Source organism: Panthera onca, chromosome C2, assembly GCF_046562875.1.
Source record: "Panthera onca isolate mPanOnc1 chromosome C2, mPanOnc1 haplotype 2, whole genome shotgun sequence".
Taxonomy (NCBI): domain Eukaryota; kingdom Metazoa; phylum Chordata; class Mammalia; order Carnivora; family Felidae; genus Panthera; species Panthera onca.
The window spans coordinates 107,438,355-107,461,217 of record NC_138347.1 but is presented as its reverse complement, the minus strand read 5'-3'; the positions used below and the strand labels follow the sequence as shown (position 1 = coordinate 107,461,217).

Sequence of the window (22,863 nt, the reverse complement as noted above, 5' to 3'; positions counted from 1 at the left end):
GATTAAAAAACAAAAACTTGGGGTGCCTTGGTGGCTCAGTCAGTTAAGCGTCCAACTTTGGCTCAGGTCACCATCTCACTGTTCGTGATTTCAAGCCCTGCATCAGGTTCTGCATGGTGGTGTGGAGCCTGCTTGGGATTCTCTCTCTCTGCCCCTTCCCCACTTGTTCTCTCTCTCTGTCTCTGTCTCTGTCTCTCTCTCTCTCCCTCAAAATAAATAAACTTAAAAAAATAAAAATAAAATAAACCATTTAACATTTTGGGTTTTAGAAATTAATTTGCTAACCAATCAGTTAGCTCTTAAATCTATTTATAGAAGATGTACATTTTACAATAAATAGCTAATTTAATGTTCCCATCACCATGTATTGAATAATTCTATTCCTAGTAATTGTTTTATATACATCAGTTTCTATTTCAGAGTTGTATTTTCTGTTTGTACGATTTTTTAATTCTTTTACAATATTAATTTTGCCATTTCCTCCATACAAACTCCACAAAATTTTAAAGATATGTCCTAGTGTATTTTATGTCTCTGTTGTGGCTGTTAACAAAATCTATATTATTTCATCCTCAGAACTTTTAATTAGTTATTGATGAATAAGTCAACCTACACTTTTTTTTTGTATTTATTTTGTACGTAGCTGTTTAGCTCAATTCATCTTAATTATGATACTTTTTTTCAGATCATTCTCTTGGGTTTTCCAGAAACATCTCTGTATTGGATCTATACCTTTTGTATATCCCATAGCTTATTGTGTTGACTAGTAGTTCCTAAGCTATTTCACACAAAAGTAATAAAAGCAAGAATGCATGTTTAGTTTGTGGTTTTAGTTCATGATTTTTGATTTAAAATGTTATGGTCAAAAGCAAGAAAATACTGTAAATATTTTAAAAGCATATAGGATGTATCACTTTCTTCCTATTTTCAAAGTTTATGCATTTGTTTTAATTTTTTTAACTGTCTTATAAGCATCTATGGAGATAAATAAGCACTTTTTCTTAGTCAACTTATGTATGTGTTATGTTAACATACAGTATGAAACGGCCATATATTAATCCATCCCCACATTCCTAGAATGAACACCACTTGGTTGGTGGACTGTTTTAGTATATTTTCTACATTCCTCCTTTGTTGGTGACTGTATTCTTTATTTTAATGCAACAGAATAATTACTTATGCCAGAACAGAATGCTGCTATGCAATAAACACGTTCTTATGAAGCCAAGTCACAGAGAAAACACAGGATGTAAATGAGCAAAAAATGATTCTAGCTTTTCCAAAAATCTCTGTGGCTGCATGGAAAGCCAAAATCATTCTCAGGGTGAAAAATAACAGAGAATACTCTTGGGCTAAAATCACTATTTTTGGTCACAATTGCCCTTGTAAGTAGCAGTTACTTTTAACGGCGTTATCTTCAAATATCAAGCAGCATCATAGGCAATAAAGAGTATTTTATGTAATAAAGAGAATATATACATAAGGGTAGATAGAACAGGGAACCAATGTCATAGATGCAAGGAAGTCTATATTCCAAATGACATCAGCCAAGCCTTTGTCATGGCCACCCCAGTGTGATCCAATAGGTGAACAAATGGAATAATCTTGGTGCCAAGAATAAAAGCTATGCATTACCCAACAGCATCAACTCCCATTCACCAACGTGCTCTTGCTATTGCCATTACCTAAATATGGAATTTGTTAGCAATGGAGATTAATGCTGAGCCCCAGAATGGCACCATCCCTCAAGGACACCAATCAATCATTTGGTGCAAGTTATTTACGTAAGTCATTTTCCACCTCGGAAAGAACATCAGTTATATTGAGTGGAATTTACACATAATCCAGGTTTGAGTTTGACTTTCCTGTCCATAGGGCCTAAGCCTGAACCTCTATTTGAAGGATCACAGAGTATTTGGTGTGTTGAAACAAGATCCTACTTAACTTGCATCAGGTTAGAGAATCACTTTATAGCAAAGGAGATAGAACAATGGGCACCTGATCATGGATTCATTAGTCCTATCACATATGATAACCTTTCTTTCCCCTGCCCTGAAACTTCTGGACTAATAGATCAATGGAACAGGTCTTCAAAGGAGCAACTTAGCCTAATATCTTATGAGGTTGAGGAACTATCTTCTAAGAGGCAACATACATACTAAAACAGTGACTATTACACGGTGTTGAATTCCCTATGGGTAGAATACATGAGCCTGAGAACTCAGTCACTTCAAGCTCTTGGGTCAAGAGATCAGCAAAAGAAGAAAAGAGTGACCACCCTGATAAGGGTAATTGACCATATCATTAGGAGGAGGTGGGGCTGCTGTTCTGTAACGGGGGGCATCTCAAGGTACTCCCCTGCCTAATTTTGGTGGTAAATGGACATGGGGGTCATCACACTTTGAGACAGGGATGGAGACCAGGGACGCAGATCCCTCAGGAAAAAGCATAGGAGTCACCCAACTAGAAAGCAACTTAAATCAGCAGAGGTGCTAGCTGAAGGCATAGGGAATAGAATAGGTGGTAGAGGAGGGAAACTGTATTAGCTTTCTTGTTGCTGCTGTAACTTATCATCACATGCCTAGTGGCTCAAGAATTTGTGTTGATAGCTGTATTTGCCTACAGTTCCAGAGGTCAAAAGCTGAAAATTAGTCTCACTGGGCAAAAGTCAATGTGTCAGCAAAGCTGGTTTCTCTGCAGGCTGTGAGAAGAGAATCCATTTCTGCATCATTTCTGCATAGATTCTAGAGGTTCCCTGTATTCCTTGACTCATGTCCTCCATGAGGACCCTCCATCATTCCATGACCCTCCATCTTCAAAGTGTATCACTCCAACCTCTGCTTCCATCAGGCCACCTCCTTCTTCAAAGAAGGCCTTTGACCTTCTCACTCCCTTGTAATTATATTGGGCCCACCCAGATAATACAGCATAATCTCCCCATCTCAAGATCTTTAACTATATTATATCTGAAAAATCCCTTTTTCTATGTAAGATAAAATTCACAGGCGGACATCTTTTGGGGGCCATTATTCAGCCCACCACAGAGATGATCAGTACCAACTGCAGCCTTGATAGCAACTGGGGTGGTAGACAGATCCTCTCACTAACCTTCTTGTAAATTTTTTCAGGAAAAATATCTCAGAGAAGCTGTTTCCATATGGGATGAAATTATTATACAAAGCAAATGGATCTGAATGGTGAGAAGGGTAGACTGGGCTGATACTATAGTACACTGCCCATATACCTATTTGGGACAAAGGCACTCATATTCTCAGCTTCCAGTTCAGAGCAAAACCTGCCTGCATAAACTTCTTTGTCCAAGGGAATGGCCTCACCCAGGAGTTTGTTCCTCCCTTGGGACAGCCATTTTGGAACCTGTTTTTCTGGGAACCCAATTGCAACAGGGTGTTTATAGATGGCACTGGGAAACATAGCAAACCATGGGTAAACAATAGTTTAACAATAAATAGAAGAGAGATTTCCATTTGGATGAAATAAGCCAATAAAAGCAGAAGTTGCAACTCAATAAAAGTACATGAGAAACATGTGTGCCCTGGTTCGTGAACACCAAGATTCCATTTTCCTGCTTTAAAGAGTACTGAGTTGTTGCGGAATTCTGAAAGGAGTGCTTTGGAATGAAGCTGGAGTACACAGGAGAGACTACTGTGTCAGCAAGATTGTTTAACAAAAGGCATATATTCTGCTTCTAAGATTTCTAACTAGAAAAGTTAAGCAGATGTCCATAAGGATAAATCACTGCCCACTGGTCATTTCATTGAATATATTCATATATTAGGCATAGGTGCATCAGTTATGAACTTTGATATTACTGTGAATATCCTGTACCTAAGAATTTCCTATAACACTTTATGAAAAAGAAAAGATTTTTTGGCTTGAATTTTTTTTTACACATTCCTACATATGACACGAAGCAAAACATTCTCCAAAAAGGAGAGTTCCTCCAAAAAGAGGTGAAAATCTGGAAAGCTGTTAACTGCTCCATTCAACAAATATTCAAAAAGACAAAAGAAATGTAAACAAATTCTTTTAATGGTATCATTGAATAGTTTAAAGATTCTTGGCATGAAATCAGCTTTGCAATTAGGGTTTTCTTGACTCACATTCCAGGAAACACCCTGTTCTTATGAAATGTATGTGTGTATGTACATATGTGTTTATGTTTGAGCTCAACATTGGGTCAGTACCTGTGCACATTAAAATGAGTAACTTCTAAGAACCAGATCTATTTATATCAAACCCGTCAAACTGGGTTTAGAGGTTCAGTCTCACAGTAACCTGGTCATTGTTAATTTTAAAGTAATTTACCCTAAAGTGGTGGGGAGGTCCAATTATAAGGGTAGGACAATGAAAAATCCACACATTGTGCTGTTTCGAGCCTAGTTTCCAGGATGGGTCATTCTCACTCAGCCACAGACACTACAACTCCATGTCAACACTCCTAAACCATTTAGTCACACTTCTTGATGCTATAAACAGTCTTCAGGGAATGGCCCAGTGGCAAAAGGGAATGAAATAAATGAAATAAAGTACTCAACGGTGGGAATAGCATAGGAGTGGAAGCTGAAAGAGAAGAAGGAAGACATCTTGAGGATCATTTCTCCTTCCCTTCCTTCAGAAACAGCATAGCATAGCAGTTAAAAGCATGGATTCTAGAGTCAAACTGCCTGTGCTCAAAGCTATATTCTGTTCTGATCAGCTGCAATCTTGGGCAATCACTTATCTCTCTGTCCCTCAGTTGTCTAATCCTTAAAACTGGGATATTATTAGTATCTATCTCCTAGTAGTAGTGTGCAGTTTAAATTAGTTAATGTAGGGAAAGGATTTACAACAGTGTCTGGCATGTAATAAGTACAGAGAGATGTTATAACACACAGTGAGTTACAAATATTTCCTTGTGTGTTATAATTTTTTATATATTCATTTCACAACTATTAAACAATGTACAGCACAAAAAGACCACATACTTACCCATCTCTTGTTGTTACATTCTACATGGCATCCATACTAATAATCATTCTTTCTAGTTTTAAGAGCACCCATATATACACACCTCATTTATTCTATCATTCTGAGAACCTCCAAGGTGAAGACAATAACAACACCAACAGCACCAGCAATGATCCCAGAGCTCATAACCTCACTGGGGTTCCCAGCAGAAGCAAACATAAAACTACTTTGAGGGGGAAAACACTCCACAAAGCCATCCAGTATTCACACAAGTAAAATTCTACTTAAACTGAATTTGAAAATCCAAACTCAGAAAACATTCAAGGAACTAAGCCAATATGAGCACATATCCACATATAAAACTTGGGGCATACTGGATAGTCAAAAACCAGATAATGGAATTATTGATCTCAAATTATGCAATTAGACATGCAAAAGGACTCATTGTATCAAGGAAAACTCTTGTTATGAACAAAGATGACATCTCTTTAAAAAGGAACAGAAAGATGTTAAAAAGAAACAAATGAGACTTCTAGAAATGAAAAACTCAACAAATGAATGAAATAGTGGATAAGATACAGCTGGAAAAAAGACTCAATGGATGGGAATATAGAGTTGAGGAAAGGAAAACATGATGGATCATACAGAGATGGAAACTACAAAAGATCAGAAGGTATGGAGAATGAAACAAGAGAATATGAAGAATGTGAGGGCAGTTATTTTTGTCTGCTTTGTTTATTATATCCCCAATGCCTAGAAGATAGTAGGTACTCAAAAAATACTTGCGGAATGCATAAATGAATGAATAAATAGCATTTCCAGAAGGAAAAGTTAGTTGGAAAAGAAAATATTTGATATAATATTTTTAAAATTTCCAAAAGTGACAAAAAGCATAAACTTCAAACTCACAAAACACAACGAGGATTAAGTAGGGATATACAAGTAAAATCACATCCGGACACATAATAGTGTGAAACCATAGAACACCAAAGACACGGAGAAAATATTACAGCATGGAAAAAGTAGAGTAGGTATAAAAAATGACAAACCAACAGCAATAGTAGGAGTTACTGAGAAATAAAAAGACTGCCCAGCTAGAAATCCACACCCAGGTAATCACCATTCAAAGTAAAGGGCAAAACAAGGACTTTTTCGGAAAAGACAAACATTTAGACAGTTTATCACTAATAGATCCTGGCTGAAGGGACTCTTACTATGATGCTTTCGAAAGTGGAAACTTGGATTTGGAAGAAAAAAAGGGAGGAAGACAATGGGGAATAAAAGGAATGATAAGAAAAAATGGGGAAATAGGTTCTTGAACCAAACATTGGCTGATTTCTTTTTTAATCAGTAATTTTAGAGAATATGTTTCAAGGGTATTAAACAAGGTAAAATGAAAAGTGCTGCTTAACGCTATTATATAAGAGGGGCATGAAAGTATTTCAAGGTTCTTATGGTAATAGGAAAAGAGAGCTATTGAATAACTTCAGATATCATTGTAATCCATCAAATGTAAGGTGGTATCAGTGATAAGATCTTCCATTATGAAGGAAGAGAAAAGACTAACAATTAAATTGTGAGTTGTATCATGTCTTAAAGAGAATTCTAGGCAAGACATAAATTGATGGTACTAACCTCTTATTTCTTTGAAGTTTCTTTCATCTCTTCCAGAATTGCCTGTTTCCTGCTTTTAGCTGCATTACTTGTTGTAGTTTAATAGACAATATTTTACCAATATCTCAGTAACAAGAGTATATTCTTTTTTAGTTTCCATAAAGCTCTCAGTTATTATTTTGTAAGAAAATGTGGAATTCCTATCATTCCTGCACGAATATTTTGATGAATATTTTGTTCACTAATATAAAATGCATACCCTAGTGCTCTCTTCCATGCCTTCCCAAATACCCAGTAAGTGTTTGTTACCACATTATAATCTAGAAAGTTTGGAAACATTTTAAGCAGACATTTAACCCAATATTGATTGCTAGTAACAATAATGCACCTAATTCAGTTGGAATGTTAACAGTATGAAAGCTACGACAAATTTATGCACAAGTAGGCCATGGAAACTTTATTATGCCTAATACCTGGCCAACGGTGATTGTAAGATTGTAATCAATAATAAAATATATTCTTGTTTCAGAGTTGTGTGTGAAAAATGTCTTAGAATTGATAAAACATGGCAAATATGTTTGCTAAAATTTTAAAGGTACCTACCAAAAGAACTGACATAGAATATGTAACTTTCAAACCAACGGAGTCAATAGAGGTGGAAAATGAAAGGTTAAAAATGCATTCAATTAAAAAAAACTGTGGGGTGCCTGGGTAGCTCAGTCAGTTAAGTGCCCCACTCAGTTTCAGCTCAGGTCATGGTCTTACGTTTCGTGGGTAGAGTCCTGCATGGGGCTCTGTGCTGATAGTGCAGAGCCTGTTCGGGATTCTTTCTCTCTCCCTCTCTCTCTGCCCCTCCCCCGCTTGCTCTCTCTGTCTCTCTTGAAATGAATAAATAAACAAAATTTTTTTTGAAAAGTGCAGAAAAGAAGATAAAAATTTAGAAAATCAGGAAATATAACTCAAAATAAAAATGGAGAAATATAGCCAAATATGTAATTTATCATGACAAATACAAATTGATTAAATGTATCAATAAAAGACAGATTTTCAATTTGTAATATTTAACACATCTATAGGATGTTTACAAATTATATTTAAGTCATAAGGACATGGGAAGATAAAAAGTAAAAAGACAGGAAAAGGGAAAATAGGCAACTACTCCAAAGAAAATAGGCAAAACTTATCGGAATAAAGTTGTACAATATACAATGGTAAGAGGAAAAGTTCTCCAAGAGTAAATAATGATTCTAAACTTGTACATAATAATAAAAAAGAAGATGTGGTATGTATATACAATAGAGTATTATTCAGCCATAAAAAAAATGATATCTTGCCATTTGCAACAACACGGATGGACCTAGAGACTATAATCCTAAGTGAAATAATCTGGACAAAGACGAGTAACAAACATATGATTTCACTTACATGTAGAATCTAAAAAAACTAAACAAATAACAAACAAACAGACTCTTAAATACTGAGAACTAAATGGTGGTTGCCAGAGAGGAGCTGGATGGGAGGATGGGTAAAATAAAGGGAATTAAGAGGTACAAACTTCCAGTTATAAAATTAATGTCACGGAGATTAAAAGTGAAACATAGGGGACACAGTTAATAATATTGTAATAACTACATGTGTGGTATCAGAGGGCGACTCCACTTATTGTGGGGAGAACTGAGTAATGTATAGGATTGTTGAATCTATATGTTGTACACTGAACCTAATATAACATTGTATGTTAATTATGCTTCAATTTTAGAAAATCTCCCACATTTATAAAGCAATATTGACAAAATTACAAGGAGAAATTGGCAAATCCAAAATTATAGTGGGAAATTTTAAAACACCTCTCTTAGTAATTGACTGTCCAAGCAGACACAAATTTATTGAGGATATAGAAAACGTGAACGATATAATCAAAAGGAGTTCTTTAACCAACTTACTTAATATCTCATACTCACTAATTCAAGAATACACATTCCTCTGGGGCACAAATGAAACATCTAAAGAGGCAGCATAGTGTGGTAGTTAAGAGTAGTCTCTGAATCCAAACTCTCCTAACTTGATTTTTGTCTCTATTATTCACTAGCTATATAACCTTGAACAAGTTCAATTATTAACCTCTCTGTGCTCCGGTCTCCTTATCTATAAAATGCAGATAATATTAGTACACTTATCTCAAAAGTTTACTGAAAGAACTAAATATATTAACATGTGATAAGCTCTTAGAACAATTCCTAGAATATAGTTAAGTGCTACATAAGTATTAGCTGTTATTCGTTAAACAGTTTAGCCATAAACTGTGCTACAAAGCAAATCTCAACCACTCCTAAGCAATTTGTATCATGCCATTCATGTTCTCCAACTACAATGCAGCTAGATTTTAACTTAACAACAAAAAGTTTCCAAAAATTCTTTGGGAAATTAAAGCACAAACTTGTAAGTCACTTATGAGTCAAAGAGGAAATCACAATAAAAATAAGAGAGTATTTAAGAATTCATAATGAAAATACTGTATCTCAAAAACTTATGGGATGACACTAAGTGGTACTTAGCAAGAAATTTAGGGTCTTAAATGCTTATATTAGAAAGTAAAAAAAAAAAAGCTAATTGTACAACTGAGGGGATTAGAAAAAGCATAGAATACAACCAAATAAAGAGGAACAAAGAGGAAAACAGCGAAGATTTAAAAAGGAATTAATGAGATAGAATAAAAACACCCTATACAGATGATTAATAAACCAAAAACTTTAAAAAGACAAATCTCTGAAAATACCGATGAAAGAATCAGTGAAAAAGAGCACTTAAATACAGATACAGCAGAACATAAAAGTACGATTTAAAAAGTTTTATACCAATAAATTTGAAAACTCAGATAAAATGTATAATTTCCTAGAAAATATATTTTATCAAAAGTGACTGAAGGAAAACTCCCCTGATTTTCTTCAAAGAAAATGAAATCAATAATTTAAAAATCTACCAACACCCCCACTCCCGTCACACACACACACACACGCACACACGCACACACGCACACACACATACAAACCCTCATGGTGCCCAGAGGGTTTTATAGCTTTCTATGAAAGTCTTATAGATAACAGAAACATGGAAACTTTTCCCTGCTTGTTTTATGACCCCAGTACATACAACTTGCTACTAAAGCCAGGTAAAAACAGTGGAAGATAGGACAATTATAGGCCAATCTCACGGTTCCAAAGCTCCTTTAAAAATATTAACCAAATCAGGAAATGTATTAAAATTAATGTCAAATTTCACTTTATCCCAGAATGTTATAATGGTTTTATATTTTAAAAATCTATTATTATGATTCACCACATTAACAAGGAAAATAGGGAAAAAGGGAAAATATGACTATCTCAAAAGAGCAGAAAAAGAAGTTGATAAAATTTAACAATTTTTAGAAAAACAAGAACAGGGGTGCCTGGGTGGCTCGGTCAGTTAAGCGTCCAACTTTGGTTCAGGTCATGATCTTGCAGTTCCTGAGTTTGAGCTTCGCATCATGCTCTGTGCTGACAGCTCAGAGCCTGGAGCCTGCTTTGGATTCTGTGTCTCCCTCTCTCTGCCCCTCCCCTGCTCAAGCTCTGTCTCTGTCTGTCTGTCTCTCTCTCTCTCTCTCTCTCTCTCAAAACTAAATAAACATTAAAAAAAAAAAAAACGAGAATAAAAGGGAACCTCCTTAATCTGTTCAGGGGTACTAATCAAAAGCCTGGAACAAACATTATAATTATGTTAAGTCAGAAAACTACCTTTAAAGAATGAAAAAAGGGTATCTGCTAACTCCATTCTATTCAGCATTGCTCTTGAGAACTAGACAGGACAAGGAGACAGAGAAATCCAATAGAAAGGATATGGATTGAAAAAGAAGAAACAAAACTATTAAGATATTGATTGTATGCATAAACAAATTCTAAAGAATGTGCTTCTCTCATCTTAAAAAAATTCTTTCTTGATTCCCTAATTCTTTCTAATTACCACCTCATTTCTCTACTCTTCTTCAAAGGAAAATGCCCAGAGACGTCACTGCTTTTCTTCAAATCTCTTCCCATTGTCTTAAACTAACTTTGGCTCAGCTCTCACCCCTATGTATCCAATGATGCTGCTTTTCTCATTGTGATATTCATGGACCTGAATAACAGTCATTCTCAGTCCTCATCTCACCTGACCTACTGGCAGCATTGACCTCGCTCGGTCCTTGATCATTTCTCCACTTGGCTTTCAGGACATCATGCTCTTTCTTCCTCCTTCAGTGGCCCTTTCTCACAGTCGGTTTCACTGGTCCTCCATCATCTCCTCGAGGCTGGGCTCAGTCTTTGGGCTTATTTTCTGTGAACACTCACTCTCTCAATGATTTCATTCAGTCTCAAAGCTAATGAGTTCCAAAATTATCCTGTCCAGCCCAGACTTGTCTCCTCAACTCCAGACTCACATATGCAACTATCTCCGTGACATCTCCATTGAGACAGCTGACAGCTCAGCCCCCATGCTTATAGCAGAACTCCTGATTCCTTCCTACCTCTCAACTTCATCATTGTAGCTTTTCAGGCCGAAAATTTTTAGTCCCGCTCTCTGTCTTCCTCCATGCCACCCTATATCAACAAATCCTATTGGTTCTACCTTTAAAATATACCCAGAGACTGAATAGCTCTCACCATTCCATTACACCCTCATGGCCAAAGTCTCTGCTTATTTTTTAATTAAAAAAATTTTTTAATGTTTATTTTTGAGAGAGAGTGCAAGCAGGAGAGGGTCAGAGAAAGAGACACAGAATTCAAAGCAGGGTCCAGGCTCTGGGTTGTCAGCACAGAGCCTGACGCGGGGCTCGAACTCACAAACTGTGAGATTATGACCTGAGCCGAAGTTGGAGCCACCCAGGCGCCCTAACTACTGAGCTTCTTATCTGGATTTTTGCAATAGTCTTTTAAATGGCCTTCCTGATTCCACCTTTGCTTTTCCACAGACTCTTCTCAAAGCAGGAAAAGGAAAATAAGATCATGTTACTTCTCTGGTCAGAACTCTCCAATAGCTGCCCAAGGCCCTGCATGATCTGGCCTCCACTTCCCTTCTGACCTGATGTTCTATGACCTTCCTGCCTTGCTTTCTCTGCTACAACCACACTGGCTTCCTTAATATTCCTCAGGAACTTCAGGCTGCCCTCAACCTCAAGAACTTTGTATCTTATGCTTCTTCTGCTTGAAGTGAGTTCTTCCAGGTTTCCACAAGTATTGCTTCTTCATCTCCTTCAAGTTTTGCTTCACACCAGCTTCTCAATATGGCCACTTTGTCTTCCTGTTTAAAATTTCATACCTTTAATCCCCTGTCCTCAACCTCTGCTCTGTGTTTTTTTACATAGCACTTATGGATCCTCTTTTAATGCAATGCATACTTTCCTTATTTATTTTGTGTATTTTTCTGTCTCCCCCAATTAAAATGGATGTTGGCAGAGATTTCTTTTTCTATTTTGCCTACTCTTGTATCCCCAGCATCTGGTACTGTGTCTGGCATATAGTAAGTGCTTAAGAAGTATTTGTTGAATAAATGGAAAAAATTATAGACAAGATATTAAGATTAATAAAGAGAGTTGAGTCTGATATATGATCAAAAATAAGTGTCATTTGTTTTATAATCACCTGAAAGAAAATAGTTGGAAAATATTTTTTAAAGGATGTAATTTTTAGGGGCGCCTGGGTGGCTCAGTCAGTTAGGCATCCAACTTTGGCTCAGGTCATGATCTCATGGTTCATGGGTTCGAGCCCTGCATCAGGCTCTGTCTGTGCTGACAGCTCAGAGCCTGGAGCCTGGTTCAGATTCTGTGTTTCCCTCTCTCTCTCTGCCCCTCCCCCACTCACACTCTGTCTCCCTCTGTCTCAAAAATAAAAATAAAACATTAAGAAAAAAACTTAAAAAAAAAAAAAATGATGTAATTTTTATAATCTCAGCAAAAAACCTAAAATACTTATAAATTTTTAAAAAGACTTACAAAACTCTTAAGATCTTTAAGAAAAAAATCATAAAACTTTACGGCAAGATACTTAAGAAGATCTAAGAATATGGATAAATAATACCTACAGATAAGAAGACAGTAACATAAAGATGTTAATTTTCTTCAAATAAATCTATAGTCATAATAAAATTCCTATCAAGATAGTGACAGAATCATTCTTTAAAGTTATTAAAGAACAAAAACAAACAAAGCAATTTTAAAGAAGTCTGGGGATATTTGTCCTACCAGCTGTCAGGACTATTACAGTAAAAGGTATAAGGCAAGCTACATTAGAAATAGATGTGCAACATGCTTAAGTGACAGGGTTTGTACAAGAATATACAAAAAGTCCTTAAGATTAATAAGAAAAGACTTCTTTAAAACCTCAATAGAAAAATGGAAAGAAACAACAACAACAAAAACCCCCCTAAATCCTAAATACTTTACTGAAACCCAAATGACATATAGCGAATAAACACCAAAAAATGATCTGTTGACCTTCCCAATAATTAGGGGAGTACAAATGTAAATAACAGTCAGATATGGTTCATTTAAATTGACAAAAACTGTTAACAATCTGATAAACGCAAGCTTTGGTGAGAATATAAAGCCACTGGGAATCTCAAGCATGGCTGATGGGAGTGCAGGTTGGTACAACCATGGTGGAGAGCAATTTGGTGGTATATCAGAAAACTGAAAGTCTATAAAACCCCAAAACCAATTGTTTCATTCCTAGCTGTCTTCACTAGAAATACTAGCACATTTGGCAAAAACACTGATTACAAGAATGTTTACTATAACTGTTTAAACAGTAAATGTCCATCAAAAGAAGAATGGATAACCAAATTGTGGTATAATCATGTAGTGGAATACTCTATCACTCCAAAACCAAATGAACTGGGACTACCTGTACCAACATAGATAAACCTCAGAAACATTATATTGAGCCGTATGATACTATTTATATAAAGTTTAGAAACGTAGAGTATCATGCTGTAAATAATTTTTGAGTTATGCGTGTATAGCAAAGAAATAAAAACATTCATGGATAAATACCATAATTAGGATATTGGTTACTTTGGGAGAAAAGGAAGGTTTGAAATAGAAACATGCAGATGATTTCAATTTTATCTAATTCTTAAAATTGGGCAATTCGTGCATGCCTAACATTTTTTATTGGTGTAAAAAAAAAGTTAAAGAGAGATAGAAGGTGGGTTGGTGGATTAGGCAAAAGGAACGTGGTGAATGAGGGTGGTGGGAGTGGGAAAAGATGACTGGATAGCAATGAGTAGTCTGGGAGGAGAGCCAAGGTAGTAGGAGAAATGATTATTAGGTGAAAGCAGTCCAGAAGGGACTCAAAATGAAAAGACGAAACTTAAAGATACATTTGGGGACCTGGAGAGAATTTTGAGAAGATGCACTTTAAAGCAAAGCATAAGGACAAAATATTGCCCAGCAGTGTTTTGGACTAACCAGTGGAAAAGAGAGCATGGACTGGAGAATGGAATCTAGTAAGGTTCAATTATTTTGTGAGTGATGTTAGGAAAAGGATTGAAGACTTGCTTGCCAAATTTTCAGATTCCAAAAAGATAGGAATAACTAATATATTGAACAGAATCATAATTTTTTGAAGGTATGAATATCCTGGAATGAGGGCCTAAAGACAACAATATTGTTGTAATGGTTTAAAAATGTGACACAATACACCTACAATGTTTTTCAAGTTGCCTAATTATAAGTCTTGATTAAGCCTCAGGGTTTTGGTATATCATAACATTAATGTGGCCAACTGTGAGACTTTCCGTAGAAAAGAAATTTTAGACACAGAGTATCTGACTAGTATCAGTAATTGTTCTAAGCAGTTGGTTTAAGTGCAGGGCAATGATAAATTACAAAAGTAAATTAGGAAGGTGCCAAGGGAAAGAAGCCAGAATGTTGAGAATGTAGGCAGTACTTGGGAGCTACAATGAGACACCTCAAGAATTTGGAAACAAGATTGCCCTTTGAGAATTAAGTGGGGGGAAATCCACTTATATGAGTGGGATTGACCAGCTACTGGACTAACCATCATACTATCTGTACATGAGTGACTACAGGTGAGTTAAATATAGGGCGGTAGGGCTGGAATGTGATTCTAATAGAGGAGGAAGAAATCTAATCAATAGTGATATTCATTGTCTAGAGAAAGACTGGGTAAATGCACTTGGTAAGGACAGCATAGAGCACACAATAATTCCGACTAACATGGGTTATAATTTGCATTGTAAATCAATAAGTCAACACTCTAATTTATACCTCTGAGTCTTGCATTTGGATAGTATTTATCATGTACTGACAAATTTGAGTTTCCAGACCTAAACCCGGAAATGTGAGGTTGTATGACCTTTCTCTGCCATAGGCTCCTTCTTTGTCATGGAAATACCTAAGGACACTAGGACATTAAGGATATTTAGCTGAGAAAAGAGAAGCTACAGGTGAGTCCTGATACCTATACCTATCTTTCTATATTTAAGGTTCTCGCGGGAACAGAGTTACACTCTCTTGATTGTTGGGGCAATGAACAGACCAAATAACAATGTATAGAAAATACAAAGGGCTGCTATAAACATTAGGGTGCATGTGCCCCCTTTGAATCAGCATTTTTGTATCCTTTGGATAAATACCTAGTAGTGTAATTTCTGGGTTGTAGGGTAGTTCTCTTTTTAATTTTCTGAGGAACCTCCACACTGTTCTCCAGAGTGGCTGCACCAGTTTGCATTCCCACCAACAGTGCAGAAGTGTTCCCCTTTCTCAGCATCCTCACCAATATCTGTTGTTTCCTGAGTTGTCAAGATTTCATCTAGCCAAAAGGAGGAACACACTAAAAATTTTAAATTCTGACAGTGGAATAGTTATCTCTTTGTAGGTTTTATGGTTATGACCATAAGTAATGGATAAAGTGCGGAAAACTACAGCAAAGGACTATCTCTTTGGAGCACCATTGTCATGACAAATCACCCTCTGCTGACTTCTTTCCTAGAACTATGGAGAAAGCTTGAGTCAGTGTCTCCACTCCTTTCCTCTCTGCTCTCCTGGCAAGGGCAAGGTAGAAAACTTTGACTAAAGGCTCCATCAAGGCTTCATGCAATGGAAAAGGGAAATTTGTCAAAGGGAAATATCAGAAACTTACTATGTTCTCATCATTGCAAATGTAGAAGGAGAAGTCACCTATTTGTCAGGTATCATAGAGAAGGGATTTCTATGCTAGAAGGAAGTTGGCAAAGATGACTTAAAAGGAAGTTCTTTGTTTTTAAAAAGGAGTTGATATATTATTTTTGCTCTCTTTCCCTTATGTTCAACTGTTTTGTCTCTTAAAGTCCCCATATGAGTGAAACAGAAGAGACTCATAAATATGGAGAACAAACTTAGGGTTGCTGGAGCGGTTGTGGGAGGGGGGATGGGCTAAATGGGTAAGAAGCATTAAGGAATCTACTCCTGAAATCATTGCTTCACTATATGCTAACTAATTCGGATGTAAATTTTAAAAAATAAAAAATAAAATTAAAAAAAATTAGGGACACAAAAAACAAACAAACAAATGAACAAAGGAGTTGAGAAGTAGAATTGATTACTGAGATTCAGGGTCATTAGGAAAGTCATAACAAGGGAAAGATGGGATGCAGCTAACAGGGAAGTGAGCTACTGAGTAGACATAGTGGTTCAGTGGACTAATCACTGACAATGGCCATTGAATGTCATGGGCATTGGTGCATCATGGGAAGGTTTCAAACAATGGGAGACATGCAATAAAATCTTCTTTAGGAAGTTTAATTAGGTAACTTCTAGTACATGGAACCAGAGAACAGTAAGACCAAAGGCAAGAAGATCAATTGTTTTGAAGTCCTGAGCCAGAGTGATAGCAAAAGGAGAAGGAGAAGGTAATTCAGGAAAAGGAGAAGAAGGAGAAAGGGAAGAGACATTTCTCAAGGAGTGTCCACAGAACTAACAGGGAAAGGAGAGAGTGAGAGTAAAAGGTCAAGAGTGACTCCAGGTTGCAAACCTGGAGATCTAAGAAAGTGATAGTACAGCTGGAAGAAAGATGATAACTTCTAATTTAGATAGATTGAATTTGAGATAACGGATACCAACTAGTTCGGGCTTGAGGCTTAGGGGGAGATGCCAAGGCTGGAAACATAGATCTTGGATGTAGAAGTTTCACTACAGGAGGTTATATGAATAGATGATTTTCTATAAGAACAGAGTATATTAATTATATACTCTGCAAAAGGGCAACTATGTATTTTTAGAGAGAAGTAATCACCAAGAACTAGAACCATAGAAGTCATTTCAGGAATAATAAACCTTGAACTGGCTTTTAAAAGAATGGAAAGGGAGAAGGAATTCCACACTGAGACTTGCTTATAACTAGGACTGAATAGCAGACATAAAAAATGGATCGATCTGCACAATCCTTCTAAAAACTAATTCTTTTTATTCTGCCATCCATCTGCTCATGCCACAGTTACAGATAGAGCAGTGGAAGAAGTGAGATGTGACACCAGTTAGTAGGTGAAGAACACAGGAGAACGACTGGCCCTCCAGATCTGCCTGGTAGGATGCTGATCTGAGGGGACAGATGACACCCTGATGACAAGGGACCTGCCTGCCTTAATGGGTAAAGGTGGCGACACATAACAGAACTCACCAGTTCTAAAATTCTGAATTTGACATCTGTTAAAAATAAGCAACTGATGAAGGAAACAAAAGAAATCACTGACACTAGTGACCTCTAGTGGAAACAGGCTTCAGGGGAATATGTATATATATATTTGTATTAGGTTAGATGAAAATCAGTGGCATATTCAGCCAATTCATTTCTGCAGGAGTGTGAAGGAAGGGACTGCTAGAAATAGCACACAAATATGGCCCAGAAAGTGGAAATGTACCAGGAATACTTGTGTTTTGAGTCAGACTAAGTTGATTAATGTTCTGAAAAAAAAATGTGGACACATAATTGCTGTCAAAGACATTAGCTGAGAAAAGAGTGTGTGGGCAATGACTTCATTGGCCACCGGGGGGATTTAGTATGTTCCTGGCGGCCAATAAGTGAGCGCGCTGACAGTCTTGAGGAGGAAGCCGCACTGGTTGCTGGTACACCTTTTAAACATTAAAATGTGGAAGGAAGCTGTGATCTCTGAAATGTGTACGCATTTGGTAATTCAGTATTTTATGGCCCAAGTCCTGTCTCTTTCCTGTCTGCCTGGGGGCTGTCTGCACCAAGTATTAGCAAATGCTGTTGACACAAGAGATGCTTGGTAGACTTGGTCTTTGAAATGGGACTGATCTCATGGAGGGCCCATGCACAACCAGGAAGGGCAACATCAAACCACACTGGGCACTCCACATCCACCCTCTTTGGGAAGCACTTTCAGAATATATAATCTTGACATTGAAGAGAAGCAAAGGAATGGGAGACTTGAGGGAGATTATAAATTTGTCTGATCACACTGGGGGCTAATGATGAGTGAGTTGAATTAAATGGGGGTGGGGGTTAGGAAAAGGAGTAAAAAAGTAAGATTTTTTTTTTTAATGGAGATTCTATAGAAATACACAGAATCAGTGTTATCAAGCCCCGGGCAACTGTCACTTCTGGCAACAGAGTGATCCTTGTCCTTGTCTTATGTTACCTATGCGGCAGGAGGCGTCATCCTGCCTTCTTTCATTATTCAGCCTCCTCCACACACCCTGCTTTGTTTACTGATGCTGTTGGCAGCTTGGCAGATCTGCTTTTCCCAGGATTTGCTCCCTCTCTTCTCCATGTCATTTCAAGGATAGAGAAACAGCCTTTAGATAAGCTTTTGTGATAATTCCACTCTGGTCTGCAATTTCCAGAGTTCTGATCTCCATGAATGGGCAAAAGGCAGCCTAGCCTCCCGCTAGGTCAAGACTGCTCTGGTGTTATTTCTTAGACGCCAAATTAAACCACAGAGCAGAACCAGTATTAAGGGAACCAGTATTAAGTGGTCTTTCCTCTTTCCCCTGCAAAGTTCCTTTCCTACAGGATACGTACAATCCTTTGGCCCTAGAATAAGTCATTTTGGGAGTCTAGTTTAAAAACTAGTTTACTTACGGAAGATGAGCTAATTATTTTAATTTGTTCCAGAGCTTCTGTCAGGCTGTCTTCAATCTCAGAGTCATCTAAAGAGAAGAGGTCCCCGGCGCGGGAAAGATCTTTTTGTCCTAAAACCAGTCTGAACAGCTGATGCATGATGGGAAATTTGATAAGCAATTGACCTTCGGCAGCCCCAGGACCACGTGTTTCAGTTATCACAGGTTAGTAAGACAGAAACATGCAGCAGGAAGTATATACTTTGTAGTCCTTGAAAGGTCATTTTTCTCCAGAATTTGAGGTCTTCTTTGACACTCTCTGGAAAAGAAACAAATGAAACAATGTTGCTGTTAGTAGAATGGCATGGGCTCAAAATGTAACCTCTCCACTGAGCAGAGACTGGGAAGACAGTTTGGAAATGTGCAGAGAGTCACAGATCCTGGCTTGGTGATCTTCAAATGAGCTCTTCCCTTATTTATTTTCTTTTCCCCCCAGAAAGATCCTATCAAAAATGTGTAGGTTTCTCTAGAATTTAACAGGAATGTTAAAAAGCTGCTTAAACCTCACACTTATTTTTCTCCTTTCTGTATCCTTCTCTGTCATTCTATGCCACAAGGAAACAAGTGGACACCCAACCCTTGCCATATTTCCCCCAGATTCCCATGGAAAGCAAACAGAAAAGGGCAATGAAAGGAAAGAGGGAACACAGAAAACACCCACTGCCTGGTTTTCTCTTTTTTTCTGGACATGGAAACCAGTGCTTGCCTTCTTGGCCAGGTTTCTTTCCTACACTGACAAGAGAAACTCCCCCCAGCATTGCCAGGCAGGGTAAAGAGGAAGGGCTTTGGGATCAGGCAATCTTCCCTCTCCTCCCACAGTTGAAATAATAAAGTCCCACTATACTTCTTACTCAATTAACAGTCCACAGAGAGAAGCGCAATGGCACAAATTAAATATCTGATTTTTCTCATCAGTTCCCTTCTGGGCCTAATAAAATCACGGACCACTTGCAATGGTAGAGACCTTAGCAATCATTTATTTAATGACTTCCCGAAGGCTCCATAGTAACTGCAGGAGCGCTGTTCCCCTGACTTCAGGCCAGCGGGCTTCCCCTATGGTTTACAATGAAGTGGAATCATCTCGTGTAACTTAAAAATGAAGACCCACGTGCAAAGAGTAACAGCTGAGGGCGACTTATTTCATATAAGAATATAAGCAATAGGCAAGTCTGCCCAACATTTCATTCTGAATGTGTTCCCCAGAACGATTTTTAAAGAGACAGGGGAGTCTGCTGCTTCCTCGGGTGATCTTAAACTTCCCCTCTGAGCTCCCACTGTGTGGGCACCTCTGTGTGCTGAATGCAAGTTTAAAGGTTAAAGATACACACTCTCCATGCAATATGGTCTCTAAACGCAAGCCAAATCCTTCATCAGGCACTCAGTGCAGTTTGTAGGACATTGAAGGGAAGTGGAGGGTAGTATTGCCTACGTGCGACTTTTGTGTTGCTCACCAGCTTCAGAAAAATCATACCCAATACTTATACATGCTTGTCTGTATGCCAGGTGCTGTTCTAGATGCTTTGTAAACATTAACTCATTTAACCTTCATAATAACTATATGAGGATATTTCATTTCCACTTTAATGGTGAGGAACCAAGGCATTAGATAACTTGCCCAAGCCACACAGCCAGTAAACTGTACAGCTAGGATTTGGATCCAGAGATTCCAGTGCGACCCCCAAGTTCATAACCACTATAGTATGCTGGTTCCACGTAAGGCTCCATGTGAGGCTACTGTTATAAGTAAAGACCCTCAGAGCATTATTAACATTTGAGGATGAAGATATGGGTAGAGTCATAAAGCATGAAAATGAATTTCTCTTTCCTCCTACACTGACCCTGCACCCTTGCCCTTCTACGCCCTGGGCTTTAGGCCTACCAGACAGCAGGCGAGTCACAAGGAACAGAAGCTTAGAGGAAGAGAAAAGCAGGAGAGTTGGGGATGAGGGGGAGAATTCCATGGGGTAGAGAGAGAGCAGAGAGCCCTACAAGGTAGGATGCGCCCTGGGAAATATGGAAGGGCGAGTTACAATATCTACAGGGAAAATTAGGACGTCATGTTCCCCTTAGGACAGAATTTTCCCCTTAATGCATTCTCCCCGTAGCCTCAGACATTTACAGTGACAGGGTCTCAGTGAAATAATATTCAGAAATATAAGATATTAGACGGACACTGGATATGATTTCACCTTGACCAGTCAGTTTCTTGGTCAGTATCTGGCTGTTCCTGAAGCACATTCAGCTGTCCCAAATGTATCACAGCTGGAGCTCTGAGGAGGACAGAAATACATGCTGGTGGAGGGGAGCACCCCCGGTTTTTCCTGGGCTCCTTTTTCCTTTATTTATTTTGAGAGAGAGAGCAAATGGGGGGGGGGGGGCAGAGAGAGAAGGAGAGAAAGAGAATCCCAAGCAGGCTCTGCACTGTCAGTGCAGAGCCTGACACAGGGCTCAAATCCACAAACCGTGAGACTGTGACCTGAGCCGAAAATAAGAGTCCTGTTGAGCTCAACCAAATGAGCCACCCAGGCATCCCTGGGCTCATTCTTTACTCTCCACACTTACAATGACACCTGGTATGAAGTCCTACATTCATGCTATCACTATTGAGTGTCCATCATGTGCAAAACATTATTGTTCAAAACACTGCCATCCGTGAGAAATTTTACACATTAAAAGGTGGGGTAGGGAGAGGTGAAACTTACACCAAACATTTTACAATACAAGGATGACCCAGAGAAAAGTCTGTTGTATACTATAAAGGAAGTTTGGGGAAGTACAAGGGAGAGAGAGATCTCTCCTAGGGAAAGATGATGAGGAATGACTTTGTGAAAGAAATGGTGTTTGGGCTAGACATTTTTAGGATAGATTTCATTCAATGTACATGTCCCGTGTACATACTAAGTCAGCCGCTTGTCTGCAGACTGAGATTCAAGTCCTAGCCTGGTCACTCTGGTTGTTGGACCTTTGGTTCGTGCTTTTCCCTTCTCTGAGCCTCAATTTCTTCATCTGCACAATGGGGCTAATACATGCCTAGTCTATCTCACCAGGTTGTTTTGAAGATCAAAGCTAAAACACATGAAAGAGCCCCTTGTCAAATAATGACACCAACAGCTAATGTTTAGCAGGTGTTTACCATGTGGCAGGCACTACTATGAGTGTTTCGTAAGGACTGAGTCACTTAATTCTCACGACGATTCCATGTGATGAGAAACTGATGTTCAGAGAGGAAAGCAACCAGCCCAGGAACACCCAGGGAGTAATAAGTTGCAGAGTCAGAACCGAAGGCAGTTGATCTCCCAGAACAAAGCCCTGTCAGTTGCGTACATGACCATGTGTGATAACTATTAAACTGCCTCCCTTCCATCAGTCTTCATTTAAAGAGCACCCCACATGGTATACTATACTGCCCCCTTCCTGCCTAAGGATCAGCAAGGCATGTAATTTATTTTTCAGCAGCTCTGGTCAGTGTTTTGCTCAGGTGTCTGGCTTCTTTCTCCTGTTGATCTCTCTGCTACAGCAGAGAAGGTCAGCGACAGATCAAATTCAACCTCATCCTCTGAAAAATTCCCTGCCCTCATGAACGCCACAGTCCTGTGACCTGTATGCCTGTATACACGTGTCCACCAAACACACACAAGCACACACATACGTACACAAATGCACATATGTGTGCACCTCAGATGCTTTCTATGCACCAAGCTCTTTGCCAGATACTTTCTTCTCAGTTCTCCCATCAACCCTGCAGGTAGATATTATTACCAAAGAGGAAACAGGACTGGTGAGATATCGTGCCAAAGGTTACACACAGAGCCAAGATTCACACCAAGTAGGTCAGCCTCCAAATCTCGTACTTTTTGAATTACAAAAATTGGCTTATAAAATTCCTCTTACTCCCAGCTTTTGCTCTCCTAATTTCTGCCCTTAATCTTTAAGGGATCCTAAATTGGAGCCCACTTTCTCATTATTTGTAATATATATTTTTAAGCAGATATTGGTTGGTAAGTCAAGTTTCTGTAAAGAGAAGCAGACACCACACAAAAAAAATGATTATGCACCAAGGGTGACACATTTCAGGGAGTCCCAGCTGTCCCCACAAACTGGCTTTACCTGCGTGCTATCCTCAAAGGCAG

The 22,863-nt window shown here is 38.2% G+C and overlaps 1 protein-coding gene and 1 long non-coding RNA gene across 9 annotated transcripts in view; one reads left to right on the top strand and one right to left on the bottom strand.

Moving 5' to 3' along the window:
* VEPH1 (ventricular zone expressed PH domain containing 1) overlaps positions 1 to 18,833 on the bottom strand; it is a 245,072-nt gene extending 226,239 nt beyond the window's left edge. For all 8 annotated transcript variants that reach the window (XR_009612155.3, XM_060639068.3, XM_060639066.3 and 5 more), the window contains exon 1: positions 18,696 to 18,833. Coding sequence is in view for 7 of the 8 variants with exons in the window: in XM_060639068.3 (XP_060495051.2) it covers positions 18,696 to 18,833 (138 nt within the window). In the remaining variant the exon portion in view is untranslated. The remainder of the gene's footprint in view (positions 1 to 18,695) is intronic.
* Positions 1,591 to 18,815, top strand: LOC132683304 (uncharacterized). The gene is made up of 4 exons (XR_009612156.2): positions 1,591 to 1,784; positions 3,129 to 3,197; positions 14,985 to 15,060; positions 18,729 to 18,815. It is a non-coding gene; the product is annotated as an uncharacterized LOC132683304 (long non-coding RNA).
* Positions 18,834 to 22,863: the final 4,030 nt, after the last annotated feature.